Below are 18,731 nucleotides of genomic sequence, written 5' to 3' on the forward strand. Positions count from 1 at the left end.
ACCTCTCCCTAACGCTTCTAGCTTTCTTTGGCCCCAATTGTACTGCGTTACACTCCAGGGCTCATTTTTGTAACCCAAAAGTAGACGCTTAAACCCTGGTTTCCTACTATCTCACAAGTCCTGCAGGAAGTAAGGCTGTGCCTCCCACCCGGCCCAGGAATAGAAACACAAGACTATGGACACACACCGGGCTTCGTGGTCGCTAGAAGCACCTTGTTATGGCTTCACTTATGCGTCTTAAGCCAAGAGCATTTAAGTAAGACCGCACTCTCCATCCATTCATCTTAACCAGGAGGGCGGAGTCCTAGGCTGGAAAGGGAGATGGGCACTGCGCTGCCAGGGCCGCGATGGTACGCAGGGCCTCAGGTAGAAAGAAGCCTGTGTTCAACGGTGCTGGCCCTCCATGGAAAAGGGGTGGGGGGTGGGATGAGAAGAGGAAGGCAAAGAGGAAGGAAACAGGGCATCTGGGCTGAGCAGACAGAATGAGTCCATTTCAATTTACTTTGCTGAGGGAGACAGAAGGAATTTCCAGCAGCAGAACCAGGACAGAGGTGTGTCCTTGGAGGGAGTGGCCCTCGTCATTCTCAACTTGGGAAAGTACCTTAATTATTTCCTTCACAAATACATCATGGGCAAACTGCCTGGATTTGCTAAAAATAGTAATTACCATGCTGCCCTGATTCAGCCATTAACTGGCTGAATAACCCACCCCTTCTTTTACATGGATCATAAGTAAAAATAAAATTTCTAAATATGTACATAGTTGACCCTCAAACAATGCAGGGTTTAGGACTACCAGCACCCACCCCACACCGAGTAGAAAATTTGCATATAACTTCTTTTATCCTCACTTGTGGATATGTTTTAATTTATTTTAGAGAGAAAGGAGGGGGGAGAGAGAAACATCAATCGGTTGCCTCACTTTACGCAACCCAACCGGAAATTGAACCTGCAACCTTTTGGTGTACGGGACAATGATCCAAACAAATGAGCCACCCAGCCAGAGCTGCATATGTAACTTCTGAATGCCCAAAAAGTTAACTGCTAACAGTCTTCCACTGACTGAAAGCCTTCCCAATAACACAGTCAGTCAATCAGGACATATTTTATATGTTATATGCATTCAATACTGTATTTTTACCAAAAAAAAGTAAACTAGAGAAAAGAAAATGTTATTAAGAAATTCATAAAGAAGAGAAAACACATTTAGAGCATTTATTAAAATAATCTATGTATAATGGAACTGCACAGTTCAAACTTGTGTTGCTCAAGGGTTAAATGTATTACCATATTCCTCCAAATATGTAGACTTATTTCCTTCTCCCTGGTCTAATGTAATTTATTAACATTGACTTTATTTTTTATTAAACGTGTCAGATGAAGCTAATATGCAATATTCTAAATTAAGTGAAATATTTTGGTACTATAAAAAGGCAAAGGGTGATTGCTATACATATATATTTATTTAGAGATGAGATTACTAGATTACCGGGCAATTTTCCTCCTTTGTGCTACTTTTGGCTTTCCATTAGGCTCTTATCCTATCTAATAATAAGAAACATGGTAATTAACCATAACTTTGCTACCCTTCCCATTGGCTAATCAGCGAGATATGCAAATTAACTGCCAACCAAGATGGCGGCCGGCAGCCAGGCAGCTGAAGCGAACATGAGGCTTGCTTACTCCTGTGACGGAAGCCAAGGTTCCCTGCCTGCCGCAGCCCAGCTCTGAGCTCCAATGTTACAGATGCAACAATGTTACAATTACAGAAGCTAAACAAACCCAGAAACCTGCTTTCAGCCGCCAGTGGGCTCAGCGCTTAGAGCGTCAGTGATGGCAACAGAGTTTCAATTATAGAAGCTAAACAAACCCAGATACCTGCTTTCAGCCAGCCACAGCCTCAGAGCTGGCTCTCAGCTCCAGTGACAGCTATAGAAGGTAAATAAATCCCAGAATTAAAAAAAAAAAGGAAAAAAAAGAGGCTGGGAGCTTCAGTTACCCGCCAGCCTGAAAACGGCCCTCAGCCCCTCACCCAGACTGGCCCGGCACCCCAGTGGGGACCCCCACCATGAAGGGGGTGTGGCCAGCCTGAAAACAGCCATCAGCCCCTCACCCAGGCTGGCCAGGCACCCAAGCGGGACCCCCACCCTGATCCGGGACACCCTTCAGGGCAAACCAACCGCCCCCCCAAGCCCCCGTGCACCAGGCCTCTATCCTATATAGTAAAAAGGTAATATGCAAACTGACCCTAACAGCAGAAAGACTGGGAATGACTGGTCACTATGACACACACTGACCACCAGGGGCAGACGCTCAATGAAGGAGCTGCCCCTTGGTGGTCAATGCGCTCCCATATGGGGGAGCTCTGCTCAGCCACAAGCCAGGCTGACGGCTGCCAGTATAGCAGTGGTGGTGGGAGCCCCTCCTGCCTCCTCAGCAGCGCTAAGGATGTCCAACTGCAGCTTAGGTCTGCTCCCTGCTGGCAAGTGGGCATCCCCCGAGGGCTGCCAGGCTGCCAGAGGGATGTCTGATTGCCATCATAGGCCCAATCCCCCAGGGAGCAGACCTCAGCCAGCAGGTGGTCATCCCCCGAGGTGTCCCAGACTGCAAGAGGGCACAGGCTGGGCTGAGGGACACTCCCTCCCCCCTGAGTGCACAAATTTTTGTGCACCGGGCCTCTAGTTATTTTATAATTAAAGATTTTTCTATAACAATATTTTGATAGTTGTGGGCTCAATCCCTGGCCTGGGTCAGGGCACCTGTGGGAGGTACCAATCGATGTATGTCTTACATGAATGTTTCTCTCTCTCTTTCTCTCTCTCTAAAAACCAATGGAAAAATATCCTCCAGAGAGGATTAAAAAAAATAATAAATATGGAGAACAGACTCTGCAATAATATGTAACTGTTATACCCTGCTACACTTAATGACCCTTATACTGGTATCAGAACTCTTGTGTTAAAAGTTAGAAACTCAGTCGTATCAACTTTTCACCAAGTCTAACTTGCTTGCCGCCCCTTAACACACACTATGCACACTTCTGCCGTGCCATCATGTCTGCTCCACTGCTTCCTGACTCATCCACACTTTACAATCCTGATTTTCAGAAGTTCCCGTGCCCCTAGCCTATGCGGGCAAGCGCAGTGACGGTCACCGAAGACAAATTCCACAGACAGCTGCTGAGTGAGCGAGCAAGCACTCAACAGACTTACCACTTGATCCACCTTCTGATTATCGGCTGGGGACAGCAGCCACTCGATGTCCAGCGGTCCCTGGTCTTCCGGACCTTGAGTAAATTTGCAGGGCAAATAGGCAGTTTCCCCTTTGGCCTTTTCAATCATGTGGTCAGGACTGGTGATAGTCAAACTTCTGGTGACATCTGGAGAAGGAAACACACAAACTAAGCATCTGAACCCTCGGCCCACCCAGCCGTTCAGAAGGGACACAGGATGCGGTGGAAACAAGATGCGATTTGGGACCAGAGTAAGAGAGTTCAAACTCAATGGTGCCCGGTTTTCAGTTTGTGCCTTTGTAAAATTAGAATGACAACATAATATCTTATTCAATATAATTTCCTTTAAGAGCTCGGTGAACTTCCCAACTGTATAGAGCAGCGGTTCTCAACCTGTGGGTCGCGACCCCTTTGGCGGTCAAATGACCCTTTCACAGGGGTCGCCTAAGACCATCCTGCATATCAGATATTTACATTACGATTCATAACAGTAGCAACATTACTTCATAACATTAAGTAGCAACGAAAATAATTTTATGGTTGGGTCACTGTATTTAAAGGGCCAGAAGGTTGAGAACCGCTGGGATAGAGGGTGTTTATATCCAAGCAGGTGTTTAAAACTGAACTGAGCTGGAGTCTCTGAAAGGCCAGTTGTGTCGTGCCAATTCAAGGCGACATTAGCCATGCTCGCCTTGGTGCCACCAACACAATGGGATTCCTTATCGCTGGGACGCATGCTGATGAATTCTGACACCTTTTTTTTTCTTTTTTAATTCTAAGGTGTTCTTTTTTGTTTTGATTCCATAACTTTTACTGAATGCTTGAAAATATTTCTAAGCTAAGTGGGTAGATCCCAAGAGTTCTCATCATAAGGAAAGTAACCTAGTTTTCCTTTTTCTTTCTTCTTTTGTGTATCTCTATGAGCCGATGGATCTTAACTAAATTTATTGTGGTTATTATTTCACACTATGTGTAAGTCAAATCATGCTGTACATCTTAAACTTATGCAGTGCTGTATGTCAATTATATCGCACAAAACTGGAAAAGAAGCCACCAAAATAAGATGAGCCCCAAACAAATGTCCAAGAGATTCTGCTGACTGAGTTTGTCATAAGAGATGGCTTAACCCCACTGGAACACTGTAAGTACTAAAAAAGGAGTATCCTTCTTCTTGAGTTGGGGTTGTGAACACAATACAATATACAACTGATGTATTATAGAATTGTATCCCGGAAATCTGTAATTTTATTAGCCAATGTCACCCCAATAAATTCAATAAAAATAAAGGTAAAGTCTCCTTCTTGCTGCGAATGGTTTACAACAAAACTATCTTTTGCACAATAAAAGGTAGAAATAACCACTGGGCAAAATGGCACCGCTTCCTAATCTGTACAAGAGTGAAAATACCAAGTTCAATCCATTCACACATGAAAACAGGCCTGTTCACTACTCATGTCTTATGAACGATCAAAGTTTGAACAACCTAACAATTCGGTATAAAATGCAGATTTAGTCTGTCAATGAACTATCACACAAGACTTAATTTTTTATTATGTACACTGTAAATGACTGCATAGCACTAGTTTGTCAATCTATGTTTCCCTTGTGAGGACGTTTGAAACATCTAATCCAGGGGTCCTCAAACTTTTTAAAAAGGGGGCCAGTTCACTGTCCCTCAGACCGTTGGAGGGCCGGACTATAGTTTAAAAAAAACTATGAACAAATACCTATGCACACTGCACATATCTTATTTTGAAGTAAAAAAACAAAACGGGAATAAATACAATATTTATATTTGCATGTGGCCCGCGGGCCGTAGTTTGAGGCCCCCTGATCTAATGTATGCAGAACCAAAGTTTCAACTGAACAGATTTCAGCAGCTCTCCCATTTAGGACTCTCCATCACCCACACTAACTTCCGTGGCTGGATTATGACCTGGAAGAGGCCCGAAGCACTAAAATCATGCACTGTCCATGGGTCCTGGCTTCCTCCCCATCTCTTCTCTTGCTCCCTCCATAAAAATAAACACATGAGAGAAAAATTAGAGTAAATCCAAATCCTAATCCTCTATAATGAGAACAAACCAAAAATGAGGACTTAGCCATCCCATGGTCCTTTCCATTAGCACATTGGCTATCACTTGTAATAAGATGCTAATAAAGTTGAAGAAGCCAAAAGATTGAGAATGAAAGAAAAGCCAGATTACATTCAAGACCATTTATATTCAGGAGCCATCCTAAGCGTTTTATCACATTTAAGTGCACTCCTTAAATAGCAGATTAAAACTGGACACAGACTCTCCACTCCCGTAAGTCAGAGGCTGGCCTAATACTGACCAGTAGAAAACGGCATGAGTGCAGCTATTCTGAGGTGAGGCCCCAAAAGGCCTTGCTGCTCCCACTCTCGCCCTCTCAAATCCCTGCCATCTGCCACCGAATGAACAAATCACGTAGAAGAGAGCTGAGGTGGCTGACCAATAGCTGCAACTGCCCATACGCAGGCCCCCTAGAACACCGAGCCGCAGTCCAGACCAGCTGTAGGCAGCTGCCGTGAGCCCGGAACTTCCCCTCTGAGCCTACCCTAAACTGTCAACCCACAGGACCAGGAACTAACACATATTTTTGTTTTTAAGTCTCTAGGATTTGGGCAAAGATTGATGACGATACACCATCCAAATCCACTAATTCAGCCCAAATAGACTGCTTAATATTGCCTCCAAGAAATCCATACCACTCCAATCTGCATTTCATATCTAACATTTCTATTTAAAATTATGTGATTTGACATTTATGTGTATGATCTCAAATGTCTCTCCTGAATTAATATTCAATCCCCAAATACACACTTTCTATCATCTATATGTATAAAAGCCTAAGCGACTGTTACGACCGAACAACTGGAATGACAGGTCGACCAGTCGCTATGATGTGCACTGACCATCAGGGGGCAGCCACTCAATGCAGGAGCTGCCCCCTGGTGGACAGTGTGCTCCCACAGGGGGAGTGCCGCTCAGCCAGAAGCCAGGCTGACGGCTGGTGAGCGTAGCTGCAGCAGCGGGAGCCTCTTCTCCCGACTCCAAGTCAGTAGGCGCAGAGGGCCGGGATGAGTGCAAGCGGAGAGGCGCTGGCTCGGGCTCTTCCCTGGCTGCACTGCTACATCCCCCAAGGGGTCCCGGATTGTGAGAGGGTGCAGGCCAGGTTGAGCCCTCCCCCCCAACCCCCAGCATGAGTCTGTGCACCAGGCCTCTAGTTTCTAATAAACTGTGTTCCATACCTACCTCATTCACCAAAGTAGCACTCCTCTACCTCTTAGCCTAGAATGATTTTTTTCTGTTTCTCTACCAGTGCTCACAGTACTTTACTTTCTGCTATCTGTATCACCCTTCTGGCCTTAGCATATGGTATCCTGGAGATTTTTCCCTGGTAAACTTTACTGTGAAGTTGACTACATGGTTTTGTCACATCTTCTAGATGAGCTTACGTGCTGCCCATACTCCCAGGTGCTTTTAACCGATTCTTTATAATGTTGACTTATCATTAAATCATTAGTTCCATTACAGTTGGGAGAAATTATGGACACCTCTATGTCCCACTGTAGTTCCTTGTACATTAGAAAAAAAAAATCGATGACTAGATTATAAAGTTGATCAATTTTAGAAATGCTGAAAGATTAATCAATCTGCCAGTTGAATCCTGCTACTTGAAGATCTCCTTTCTATAGCCATGACAATTTGTTGCCTGTATTTATCTTGGTAATAATACTTTATGCATTGAGTAAGATAAAAACAATCTGAGTACAGTCCAGAATGAAACTTCCATTCCCAAATGAATCAAGACACAGCACCAAAATATAGAGGTAAGACTATGAGAATGAAAATTTGCTAAAAACAATTAAAACTTCCTGATTACTCTATGCTTTTAGGGTTTTTATTTTATTAAATTAAATTTAAAAGTTAAATGACATCAGCCATATAAATTTTTCTAAATTCAAATTAGAATAAAATACAACTTTGTTTTTGTAATAGTACCTTTTATTCTTATTTAATACATAAAAAACACTTTTATCTTTAAAGAGTTAAAAACAGTTAATGAGAGGAAGCACTGGGGGAAGTGTGAAGTCCCCATCTGTGGAGCACTTGTGTGTGGATGTTTTCCCGTCTGAAATGCCCACTTTCTCCCACTGAGAGCACCTCCAGCCACTTATCACAGAACCACCACCTTTCACCTCCTTTCAAAGGCTATCCCCATCCCTACAGGCAGAGTTAACCACTTCCTCCGAGATCACACGATTACACAACACTCTCATAGGCAGTTGTTTACACGCCCTGCCCTTAAGCAAATAGGTTCATTCCCCGAACAGATTCTCTTTGGAGGGTATATCCCCAAGCCTTATTCAGTAAGCCCTCTGGACCTGTGGTTTCACAAAACTGTAAAAATGAGAATGGAGGGCGGAGCTCAGAGAAGACGGAAGGTGAAGGAGTGATGAGGGTAGAGAGGAGAGGCCTGCCAGACCTTGTGGGGAAAGCAGGAAGGCCATGGGAAGACCCTTATCCAGGAAGCAAAGGGGTGGAGCAATGAAGCCGACAGGAGACAGAGCTGGGAGGGAGCTGAGCAAGCCTGTCATGTGCTGATGGGAGCAGTCCATTGCTTATTACTTTACTATCCATATTACAATAGATGTTAGCAAATCTGGTTTAAAAAAAACTAACATGATCAGCCCTAGCTAGTTTGGCTCAGTGGATAGAGCAGTGGCCCACAAACTGAAGGGTCTCGGGTTCGATTCTGGTCAAGGGCACGCTCTCTCATATCGATGTCTCTCTCTATCTTTGCCCCTCTGTACCACTCATCTAAAAATCAATGGAAAAAATATCCTCAGGTAAGGAATAACAAAAAATAAATTAAAAAACTAACATGATTTCAACTTTATATGCAACTTTATGTACAATTATATACAATTATGAGGGAAATACAACATTAAGAAAAACTTTTAGTTGTGACTATTCTAAAATCACAACTATGGATGAAGAAAAGCTGCCTGGTTATCTCTGAGCTATCTCTACAACATCAAGCAGAAAATGATTACCACTCATAAGTGGCTTCTCAGAATTTCTGGAGTCATTCCAAAGATAATAACAACAACAAAAAGAGAAAAATTAGAAATGAAAATTTAAATTTAATTCCTAAAGTCCTGTATATTTCTTTAGTTTCTTGGGAAGGGGTATATTATGACTACCTTAACATCAGCTGTGATGAAGAATTTGACACTGAGTTTTTTTGAGAAATGTCAAAGAATGTCCTAAGGGTTTACTATTTTAAACAGAGAGGACACGTTCATTCCATCAGATTGTTGAGTTCAGATCACAAAAGTTAGAAACCTTGCATAGGAACACTACTTAAGCCCTAGCTGGGTTGCTCAGTCTGTTGGAGCATCACCCCATGCACCAAAGGTTGTGGGTTCAATTCCCAGTCAGAGTGTTATATAGGCAGATAGACATGAGCAGAGCCAAGACGATGGGCCAGGTACAGAAACTCACCAGATGCCTAGTAGCAAGGGACAAAACTGGAAAACAAGAAGCTCGCCCCCAGGATAACCTATCCTCTCCTGTCATATCGCTGATCATGTAGTTTGTAACCTCTGATTTTTCATATCGCTAGTCATGCAGTTTAGTCCCCGACCTTTTCCTTTCTAAAGATAAGAGATGGGTCTCAGTTGTATTTCAGCTCCAGGCTCAGAAAAGCAGCAAAATCAGACAAGGGATGCTGTGGCTGCCTCAAGACCAGCTGCACTGACTGATGACCCCCACCCTGTTGCTGACCAGCAGACCAATCATCAGAGACCATGACCCGCAAAGGACACACCTGAAAAGCTGATAGTCTATTGCAGCGGTTCTCAACCTCTGGGTCGAGAACAATGAAAATACATCCTGCATATCAGATATTTACATTATGATTCATAACAGTAGCAAAATTACAGTTACGAAGCAGCAACGAAAATAATTTTATGGTTAGGAGTCACCACAACATGAGGAACTGTATTAAAGTGGCATTAGGAAGGTTGAGAATCATATCCCCTAATATTCCCACCCTTAAAAGCCCTTAGGCCAGAGGACCTTGTGCTCTCCCTCCAGGAGCACACCCATGCCCTTCCCTTCCCCTACCCATACTGGGGATTTAACTTTACCTTCCTCCCTCCTTCCCTTGCCCCTCCCAGGGGCATTACCTTTACCTTCCTTATTCCTAACCTCCAAGGACACCTGTTTCCTGAGCCCATTTCTTCTACCACTCACTTCTTCGATCTCTGTGATTTCCTAAATAAAATGCCTCTTATAGTTTGAGTCTGGGCTCTGAATTCTTTCTTAGCCAGAACTCAAGTACCGAGGCTGTTGAACCCAGGACTGGGTCTGACCCCCACGGTCTAACACCATGTGCCAGTCTAGCACCTGGTGCCGCTCTGGCCTCCGCCAACCCAACCACCAGGTAATCTGGATCATTTCCCTTCCCTCTTCACCAGATGCTAATTCCAACCTGTGCCAGTTTCCTCCTTCCTTCTCGCCAGGAAGTAACATTGGGATTAGCAATATTTAAAAAGTCATCTAAATAGTGTTTCTAGAAAGCAAAAAGAAAGAACGCTTTACGTAAGTTAGTTCTAGTTCCCTACTCCAGCTAGGCTTTTATCACTGCTAGGGGATTTAAAAAAAACAAACAAACACTTAAGGAAGCTAGAAATAATGCTCTTTGCTATCCAGTAGGAGTTTTGGTTGTTAACTCCCATGTGTGCGACTCAGTACAGTATGTTAATATGTATACAGAGCTAACAATAGATACGTTGAAAACGAGAAATGACATTGTGGATGAAAGGGGCCACATACGAACCTGACAAGCTCAGGGGAGGCCTGCATGGCAGTCTTGCAAACTCAGAGACCTAAAGTAACCACAAAGGATGGTCTGAAATTAAACTTTAACTAAAAGCAGTTGCCATGTGTGGTTACATCCTAGACCTGTATCTTCACTGAAAAGGTCAACCTTTACCTTAACGGAACCTATCTGTCTTTGCATCTTAACATACACTTTGAAATGTCTGCACAACCTGTAACTTCCCTTTTTCTGGAGCCCCTGGGGCACAACCAAATGTGCTAGGCGCCAGGACAGATACCACAAATTCCTTCATTATCATGTTCATTGTTCCTGCACCCACCTAAGTATGTGTCCATCATTTTACTTTTTATCCAATCCCAGGGATTTCTCGCCCCCCCCCCCTCCCCACTTTGCTTTCTCCTGCCTCTCTAGTCTATCACCAATGGATTTCATGTAACTCAGCCAAGTCCCTTTCCTTTGACTGCAATGTATGAACACAGATGTAACCCGCCATTCTCTGGAGCATTATCTCAATTCGTTGAGGTTCTGCTTCCCGGCATATGTCGACAGTTTGGCTCAAATAAACTCACAAATATTTTTTACAGGTTTCAATGTTCTTTTACGTTAACATTACTAAGTATACTTATTTGCTTTTCTACGCATTTTTTTAAAAAATATAAATTCCCAGCTCTCCACCCACTAGGAGAAATTGAAAAGCAGACACCCAGGAAATAAACAGAAATGGAAATCATCATCTTGACAATAAATAGTAACCAAGAGTGACTGAGGCCAGGCACTTTCAAAATACTTCAAACGTATTAATTCTTCCAGTTCTCATAACAACTCTGAGGGAGGTACTACTGCTATCCCCGCTGTAAAATGAAGGAACGGAGACACTGAAAGGGGAACAAGACACAAATGCAGGCAGCCTGGCTCGCAAGCCGCACTCACCCTGTAAGTAGCAGTCCACCAGTAAACACCCCCGTGCACAGAGGACTCATTTTAAAATCACTATAAACACAGTGTGTTATCAGACCCCATTCCAATCACGATGGTGGGTGAGGGATTGGAATTTATACTATTCTTCTCCTTTACACATTTCTAAAGAGAGAGCATTTTAGGTAGTACGTGGCTCAAGAGTTTGGGTGAACCTTTTTTTTAACAGAGAAATAAATACTAGACTAGGAATCCACTGTCAAAGCTTGATCCTTTTGGACACGTTGCTTCTCTAGGGCTCAGACATAAATTAAGGATGTTGAACTCAATTATCTGTTGCAGATCTAAATATGCCCTGATTTTAGACCACCCATCAATCGACCAATAAGAAGCCTTCCCCTGACATCCACCACCTCCTCTCCCAACCACAACTCAAAAAGGCAGGAACAGCAGTTTCGAGTTCACCTCACCAGTGCTGACATTCTGAACCAGTAGCACACTGAATTCGGGAAGCAGTCCTGCCCATTAATAGTGCTGGCTCTAAAGTCAGATCTGGCCCAGCTGGTCAGTGGTCCAGCATCGACCCATGACCAAAGGTTCCTGGTTCCATTCCCGGTCAGGGTATATGCCCAGGCTGCAGGCTCGATCCCCAGTAGGGATGTGCAGGAGGCAGCCAATCAATTTGTCTCTCTCATCGGTGTTTCTATCTCTCTAAACCTCTCCCTTTCTCTCTCTAAAAATCAATAAAAACATTTTTTACAAAGTCAGATCTGGGTTCAATTTCAAACTGAGCTTTCCAACTGCTTGACCACATGCAAGTTTCTAATCTTTTTGAAGTCTTAATGTTTTCTTTAAAATGGGAATTAATGCCTGGCCAGTGTAATGTGGCTCCGTGGATGAGCATCGACCTATGAACCAGGAGGTCATGGTTCGATTCCAAGTCAGTGCACATGCCTGGGTTGTGGGCTTGATCCCCAGTAGGGCATCTGCAGGAGGCAGCCGATCAATGACTCTCTCTCATCACTGATGTTTCTGTCTCTCTCTCTCCCTCTCCCCAAAATCAATAAAAACATATTTTAAAAAAAATAAAATGGGAATTAATAGTAATAGTGCCTCTTTCATTGTAGGGGTTAAGTAAAAATAATGCATGTAAAGCATTAGAACAGTTCCAGCACGACCTGATATGATCTTTTCAATAAACAGTGTCTAGTATGACAGTTCACTGACATCTTATAACCCTGTCACTTCTACTAGGAAATAAACTCCTGTAGTATTGGGAAGGTAACTTTCAATTTTTTTATCCCTCGCACTTAGTCCATATAGGAAGAACTCAGAATCCCTTAGGGAATAAATGACACTGAAATGTATCAACTAGGTTTCGCAATCACTGGTGACCTAGGCCTACGCTGATTGACGGAGGGCTTTGCGGGGTGCTGCAAAGGATGTATCTGAGTACAGAGGCTGGGGTTTCTGAGTGAAAACAGAAGTGACTGACAACTGTTTTTGCGGAACTCTCTAGGCTCTCAAGGACGGGAGAGCACAGCGGAGTGTCATGTGTGATCAAAGAAAGTTTGTTCTGAAATGAGAAATGTAGAACATGTTTTAAGTCAAAAGGAGAGAGCAATAAAATGATGGCAGAACACATATAGAACAGAGACTTAAGGATCAAGACCCCAGACAAGGATGATACTTAGGAAATGGGAGGTTAGACACCTTTTAATTAGAATGCAGGGGTCCTGGCCGGGTAGCTCATTTGGTTAGAGTGCCATCCTGGTACACCAAAGCTGTGGGTTTGAGCTCCAGTCAGGGCACATATATACAAGAAGCAACCAATTAATGCGTAAGTGGAACAAAAAAACAGATGTTTCTTTCTCTCTTTCTCCTCCTCCCTCTTTTTCCTCTCTCAAAAATCAGTAAATCAAATTAGATAAAATAAATAGATTTAGAACAGAAGGACATAAAATATTAATATTTTTGTGGATATGGAGCAACTGGAACTGTCATAGCCTATTTGTAGAAGTGTCATCTGGAATGACTAACTTTGAAAAACTGGCAGTATCAACCACAGCTAAACATATAACCTATGGGACCCCAGAAATTCAATTCATAGGTAAGAAATGTGTGCACATACATGTGCACTAAAACCCATGCATCAGAATGTCATAGCAGCATTTTCACAATAGCAAAAAAACTGGAGGGAAAAATGTCAATCAACAGTAGAATAGGTAAATCAATTGTGGTATGGGTCCAACAACAGAATACCACATAGCAATGAAAATGAGTAAACCAGAGCTACACAATGTGAATAATCTGCAAGCATGATAGTAAGTGAAAGGCACACAAAAAATATACTGTACAATTCCACTTCTATACGGCACTGGCACTAACCTATGCTGTTGAAGAGTGAAGGAAGTAACTTGAGGGAGTCTGAGGGGACTTCTGAAAAGCGGGTTATTTCTATTTCTCGATGTGGGTGATAACTGCATAGATGTGTCAGTCTGGGATAATGCTGTCACCTGTACACGTATAGAGAATGCTCTAGACTGCCTACTTTCCTATGTATAAATGTCATACTTCAACTAAAAGGTCTATTAAAAATAAGGTTTAAAAAAGCTGAAAGAGTAAGTTATTTTTATTTGTTAAAAACATACTGTTCTGGTGCTTTATACATGTACTTCAAATTACAATGAAACCAGTCTCCCCAGTGTCCACAGCTGTGCCTTAGCTCTTTCTCTCCAGCTGTGCACCCGTCCTCGGGCAGGAACATTAGGAACTGACCCACATCAGGGATGGGAGCTGCGGTTTGGCCAGGGGACGCTGGGATTGGTGAAGAAATCCTGGTTTTAAAGTAACCAGAGACCAGAGCCTGTGGGAAGGAGTAAGGGCCCAGAGATCTCACTGAAGCAAAAGTGGCAAAAGCTCAAGAAAGCCAGGAGACAGGTACAGCGAAGTTCAAGATTTCTGAGGAAGAAGTGTAAGGAGAGAGTTGCCTAAGTGAAATGGACAGAAAGTCGCTGTATTTTAAAGGCCAAGAAACTGTAGTGTAGGGTGTTAGAAAAATGAATTGTAAACAAGTGTAGATCTGAAAATGCCAAGGTATGCTGTGTTGGAGAATTGGGGGAGGAGACGGGAGTATGAGATATAGGGGTTCAGAACAAGTCCCCCCAAGATGTGCCTCTGTAGTATGCAAATTATCTTGAGCTAAGGAAACCAAGACCTTCTGGACTCAGAGGAATAGAAGAATCTGAATTAAGGGCCTTGCCCATACTAAGCTATAGGACAGCAAACTACTCATTACTGAGTATCTGCTCTTCTTGTCATCCTGCAATGACCTTCTGAAGCCACAAGGCACCTTATGTCATCCTTCGCTCAGATTGCCATCTATACATCATTTTAACGCTCTGTCCCTGGGACTCTCATGAATGTGGGCTCTCTGACTCTCACATATGTGGGGTTCTCATGCACACATATGTATTAAATTTGGTTTTCTCTTGATATAATGGTTAGACCAGCCGGAAAAAAACCTCTGAGGACAGAGGAAAGTTTCCTGCTCCCCCCCAGTGGCAAGACATTTCTTGGTCAATGTGGAGAAGCAACCATAAGTCTGATAGAAGCAGGAGAATCAACGCTGAAGGGTTGGTACACAAGGTGGAGGGAAAATGGTCTGGAGAAGAGAATAATCAGAACACCATATATCTTTATATTGCATAGCACATCTGATCTTACTAGCGCGGTTAGCTAGTTATCATAATGGAAGGGAGCAAAGGGAATCAGACATTAAGCCTAATGAACCAGGGAGCTGAATTGTATACATTAAGCCTACTTCAGTAGGAAGTTGCAGCATTCACAGGCTCCCCGGGGAGACCACCCCATCCTCCACCCTCGGGAGTAGTATGAGAAGGGGACAGAAAAAGAATCTCCCTGGAGAACAGCCGGCCTGGAACCTGGACTAGTGGTGAGGGAGGAGGGGTCAGAGAGGGGAATTCCTTTGCTGGGCACATGTGCAGCAGAGTACAGGCCAAGAGCACAGGGGAAGGTCTTTCTACCTAGGCATGTGCAGTCGGTGCCAAAAGTAGCAGCCAAAGTGGCACCAAACAGGGGTGAAGCCTGGCCTGCGAAAAGGGTCGGACTGGATGCAGACATGGCACCCTGAAGGTCTAGGAAAGGGATAGGTTAAGGGGAGGGCCCAGCACAAGCCTGGGAAAACCCCAGGAGGTAGACTGGATAAGTTGAAAGAGAGCTCACTCATTCGGAAAACCAAGAAAATACATGGATGATTCTGGGGATTCTCAGGGCTGTTGCTGCTAGAGCCTGTCTGCCCTCTCCCTAGGCGAGGGTGTATTATTTCCCTTCGCCCCAGTAAATCTTACCGCTACGTTTCAACTTCTCTCAGGCGTGTGCCCTCTGACATTAATTTCTGTGACACCGCAAGAACCCATTTCACCAGCAGCCATCTGACCGCCAGCCCGATCAGCTGTCTCCTTCCTCCAGGTGCAAGGTTGCTGAGAGGATCACAATGATGTCTTCCTCATATCTCTCAAAGCACCTACTTCAACACCTCACCCATAGGTACACATTATTTATTTAGCTGCAAACTTCACCCACAGAGATTGAGGTTTTCTATAAGAAATATTTAACATATAATTTATAAATCAGGACCAGGGAAAAATCCTATCCTATACAGTGGGGCCTTGACTTACGAGTGTCGCCCGACTAACGAGTTTTTTGAGATACCAGCTGTCTCTCGGCCGATTTTTTGCATTGAGTTGACAGAGTAATTTGAGTTAACGAGCTCCTTAATGAGCTTGGTCTCAGAACGAATTAAACTCGTAAGTCAAGGCACCACTGTATAATAAAAGCCTAATATGTAAATTGTCCCCTAGTCATTCAACCAGGAGCTCTACTTGCTATGACATATGCTGACCAGCAGGGGGTGGCATGGAACATGGCAGGGCCCCAAGAGCAGGACCACAGTGGGATGGTGGAGCAGGTGAGCGGGTGGCTCCAGGCCAAGGCGGGTGCAAGCAAGGCCCAACTGCCCCTCGACCAGCGGCGGCAGTGGGGGCAGGACTGCCACCCGGCTCCCAGGTGCTGAGGGAGCTAAGTGGGGGGGCCCCCCGGCCCCGACTGATTGCCCCCGCAGGCGGGATGGTGGAGGTGAGGGGGCGGTGCCAGGCCATGGCGGGGTGCCAGGTGGGGCTGTGAGGCAGGGAGTGTGAGCTGGGACCCCAATCTCCACAGGCCACCCCAGGGCCCCACCCGTGCACGAATTCATTTACTGGGCCTCTAGTAAATTATAATTGAAAGCCAGACAAGGGGAGTTCAGAATGTGGACATGCAGACAGATTTTAAGTATTTGTTGCCCTTCCCATTCCCCTCACCCACACACACTCATCTCAGGAAATTCAAAATTTTTTGTTCTTATTTATTTTTATATTTCTTTTTTCTTTTTTTAAGCATTCAGATTTTCATTCTGATCAAAATTAAGTCTCAGCCCTTTTTCAACTGTGTAGCATATTACCTTCCCCGTGTTCTCTAATACAGAGATACTAGTTTCAGAATTCTGATAAAACAAATGCAAATAGGGTATTTTGCATTATGGGTAAAACAGATCCGTTGCCATGGTGAATATTTTCACCACCTTCATAGAATAATCTATATCGCTCCATTTTAAGAAATCTGCCTTTGCTTCCTTGCTCATAAAAACCTCTCTTCCTTTAATTAGCAGGAGACAGGAATAACTGAGTACTTGCTGCAAAAAAAGAAAAACTCGGGTGAAGTGCCTTATAAAGATGAGATCACAGAAAATAAAAAAGCAAACAAATAGACATAATACCAAAATGAGTAAATAATGTTATCTCTATGGAAAATCCCAAAGTTAATAAAGAAAGGGTTAATTACAATAAGAAAATCATCCCTGTTATAAGCATGTCTAACTTGATTGCCTCAATCTTGGCATTAATTCCTTTCTAATATCCCAAAATGAATTCCAATTTCCCTAGCAACATCACCAGGGGCCATTCTATTCTTATTGTCTCCATAAATGCATTTATTCCCCCATAGGCAAGCTAAAAATGTGACTTTTGTGAATATATTTGTTTTTTTTTCTGCCTTATACCTAAAATATAAATGCATATAACTATTGAAAAAGGACAGCTGATATAATTTTGTATATAAGTAACAAATGCTCTAATGATTATAAGAAACTAAATAAAAAACAAGGGATTTTATTTAACTAGTTGCCAACAGGAATACCATGTAATACAAATAATTATTTTTTAGTTTATATCTCACGAAAGCAATTCCAAAGGCATGTTCCATCTGACAAAGCTATTTCGGCAGCACACCACACCCATGCTTTTTTTAGTTAGTAGATATTCCGAGACTAGATATGGTGGGATGTAACTGGAACTAAAGCTCCAAGTTCTAGAGACCCATGCTGACCAACAGAGTAGGTGCTAGCCATATATGGCTACTGAGCACTTGAGATGAAGGTCAAATTGAGATGAAGGTCAAATATTGAACAGATCTCTAAAAAGAGTTAACCTCATTAATGTTTAATTAGATCACATATGAAACTATTTTGGGTTAAACAAAATATATTCTTCTCTTCTTTCTTTCATCTTTATTGTTGAAAGTATAACATATGTCCCCCTCTTTTTTCCCCCATTGACTCATTCTAGTCCGCCCTTGCCCCAAGCCTTTCCCACACAATTGTCTGTATCCACTGGTTATGCATATAACCAATGGTTGATCTCTTCCCACCCACCCACCCACCCACCTTCTGAGATTCAACAGCCTGTTCCATGCTTCTATGTCTCGATCTATTTTGTTCATCAGTTTATTTTGTTTAATTAGATGCCACATGTGAGGGAGATTGTGTGATGCTTTATCTTTCTCTGACTACCTTATTTGGGTTAAACAAATAGAATGTTTCACAGCTCTGGCCTCAATATTCCTACCAGGTATAACTTGTTGGGGCTGAGGAGGAGCCTGAGAGCTCCGATTCCATCTGAATCCCACTGCTACATAACATCTGCAGAGGTGCTTAAGGAAGACCAGGAAAAAAAAATTTAAGTAAAAAAAGTAATACGAAGTGTTCTTCCTACCCCACGGTTGTCAGGAGAGTGGATTCAAATGACATACTGTGAAATTGTCTTAAAAACTAAAGTCTGATCACTTTTCTGGCCCAGGGTTACCGTAAGAATCAGGTTTCACATTGTACAACCAAGTAGGTTAAAAAGGCTTCTCAATTCTAACTGGAGAAGTGCCCCAAAACAAAGCACTGGAGAGTTTTTGTCTGGTCTATTAGAGAGAACGCCCAGGGGAATCCTCTGGTATTCAGGAGTTCACAGCACTCTTCCCTGGGGAATGGAGAAACTGAGGGGGGTCAGGGAGAGTCACTGTAACAACTTAACAAAGACGGGGCTCAGCACATTGGGCTCCGTGTATCTGAATGTTCCTTGAGAGCATCTCACCTGTGCAGCCAAAGCATCCTTCCTTTGGAGGAACCTATAAAACCCACAAAGAACATACGTCGACCCCAGTGATTGCAACCTTTCTAGTCTGATGGCACACCAACTAATTACTAAAATTCTCCAGCACACCCAAAAATATATATATTTTTTTGTCAATCTGACAAAAAAAAGGTATAATTTTGATTCATTCATTCATATTGTTGTGTTGTCTGTTGCCATTTTTTTAAAAA

The 18,731-nt window shown here is 43.2% G+C and overlaps 1 protein-coding gene across 3 annotated transcripts in view; it reads right to left on the reverse strand.

Annotated features, from left to right (window-relative positions):
• The window catches only part of CXADR (CXADR cell adhesion molecule), a 60,990-nt gene that overhangs the window by 30,794 nt on the left and 11,465 nt on the right, over window positions 1–18,731 (reverse strand). For all 3 annotated transcript variants that reach the window (XM_081087888.1, XM_081087887.1, XM_081087889.1), the window contains exon 2: window positions 3,213–3,379. In XM_081087888.1, coding sequence (XP_080944014.1) covers window positions 3,213–3,379 — 167 coding nt within the window. The remainder of the gene's footprint in view (window positions 1–3,212; window positions 3,380–18,731) is intronic.

The sequence above is a fragment of the Myotis nattereri genome (genome assembly GCF_964212035.1).
Source record: "Myotis nattereri genome assembly, chromosome: 3".
Lineage (NCBI taxonomy): Eukaryota > Metazoa > Chordata > Mammalia > Chiroptera > Vespertilionidae > Myotis > Myotis nattereri.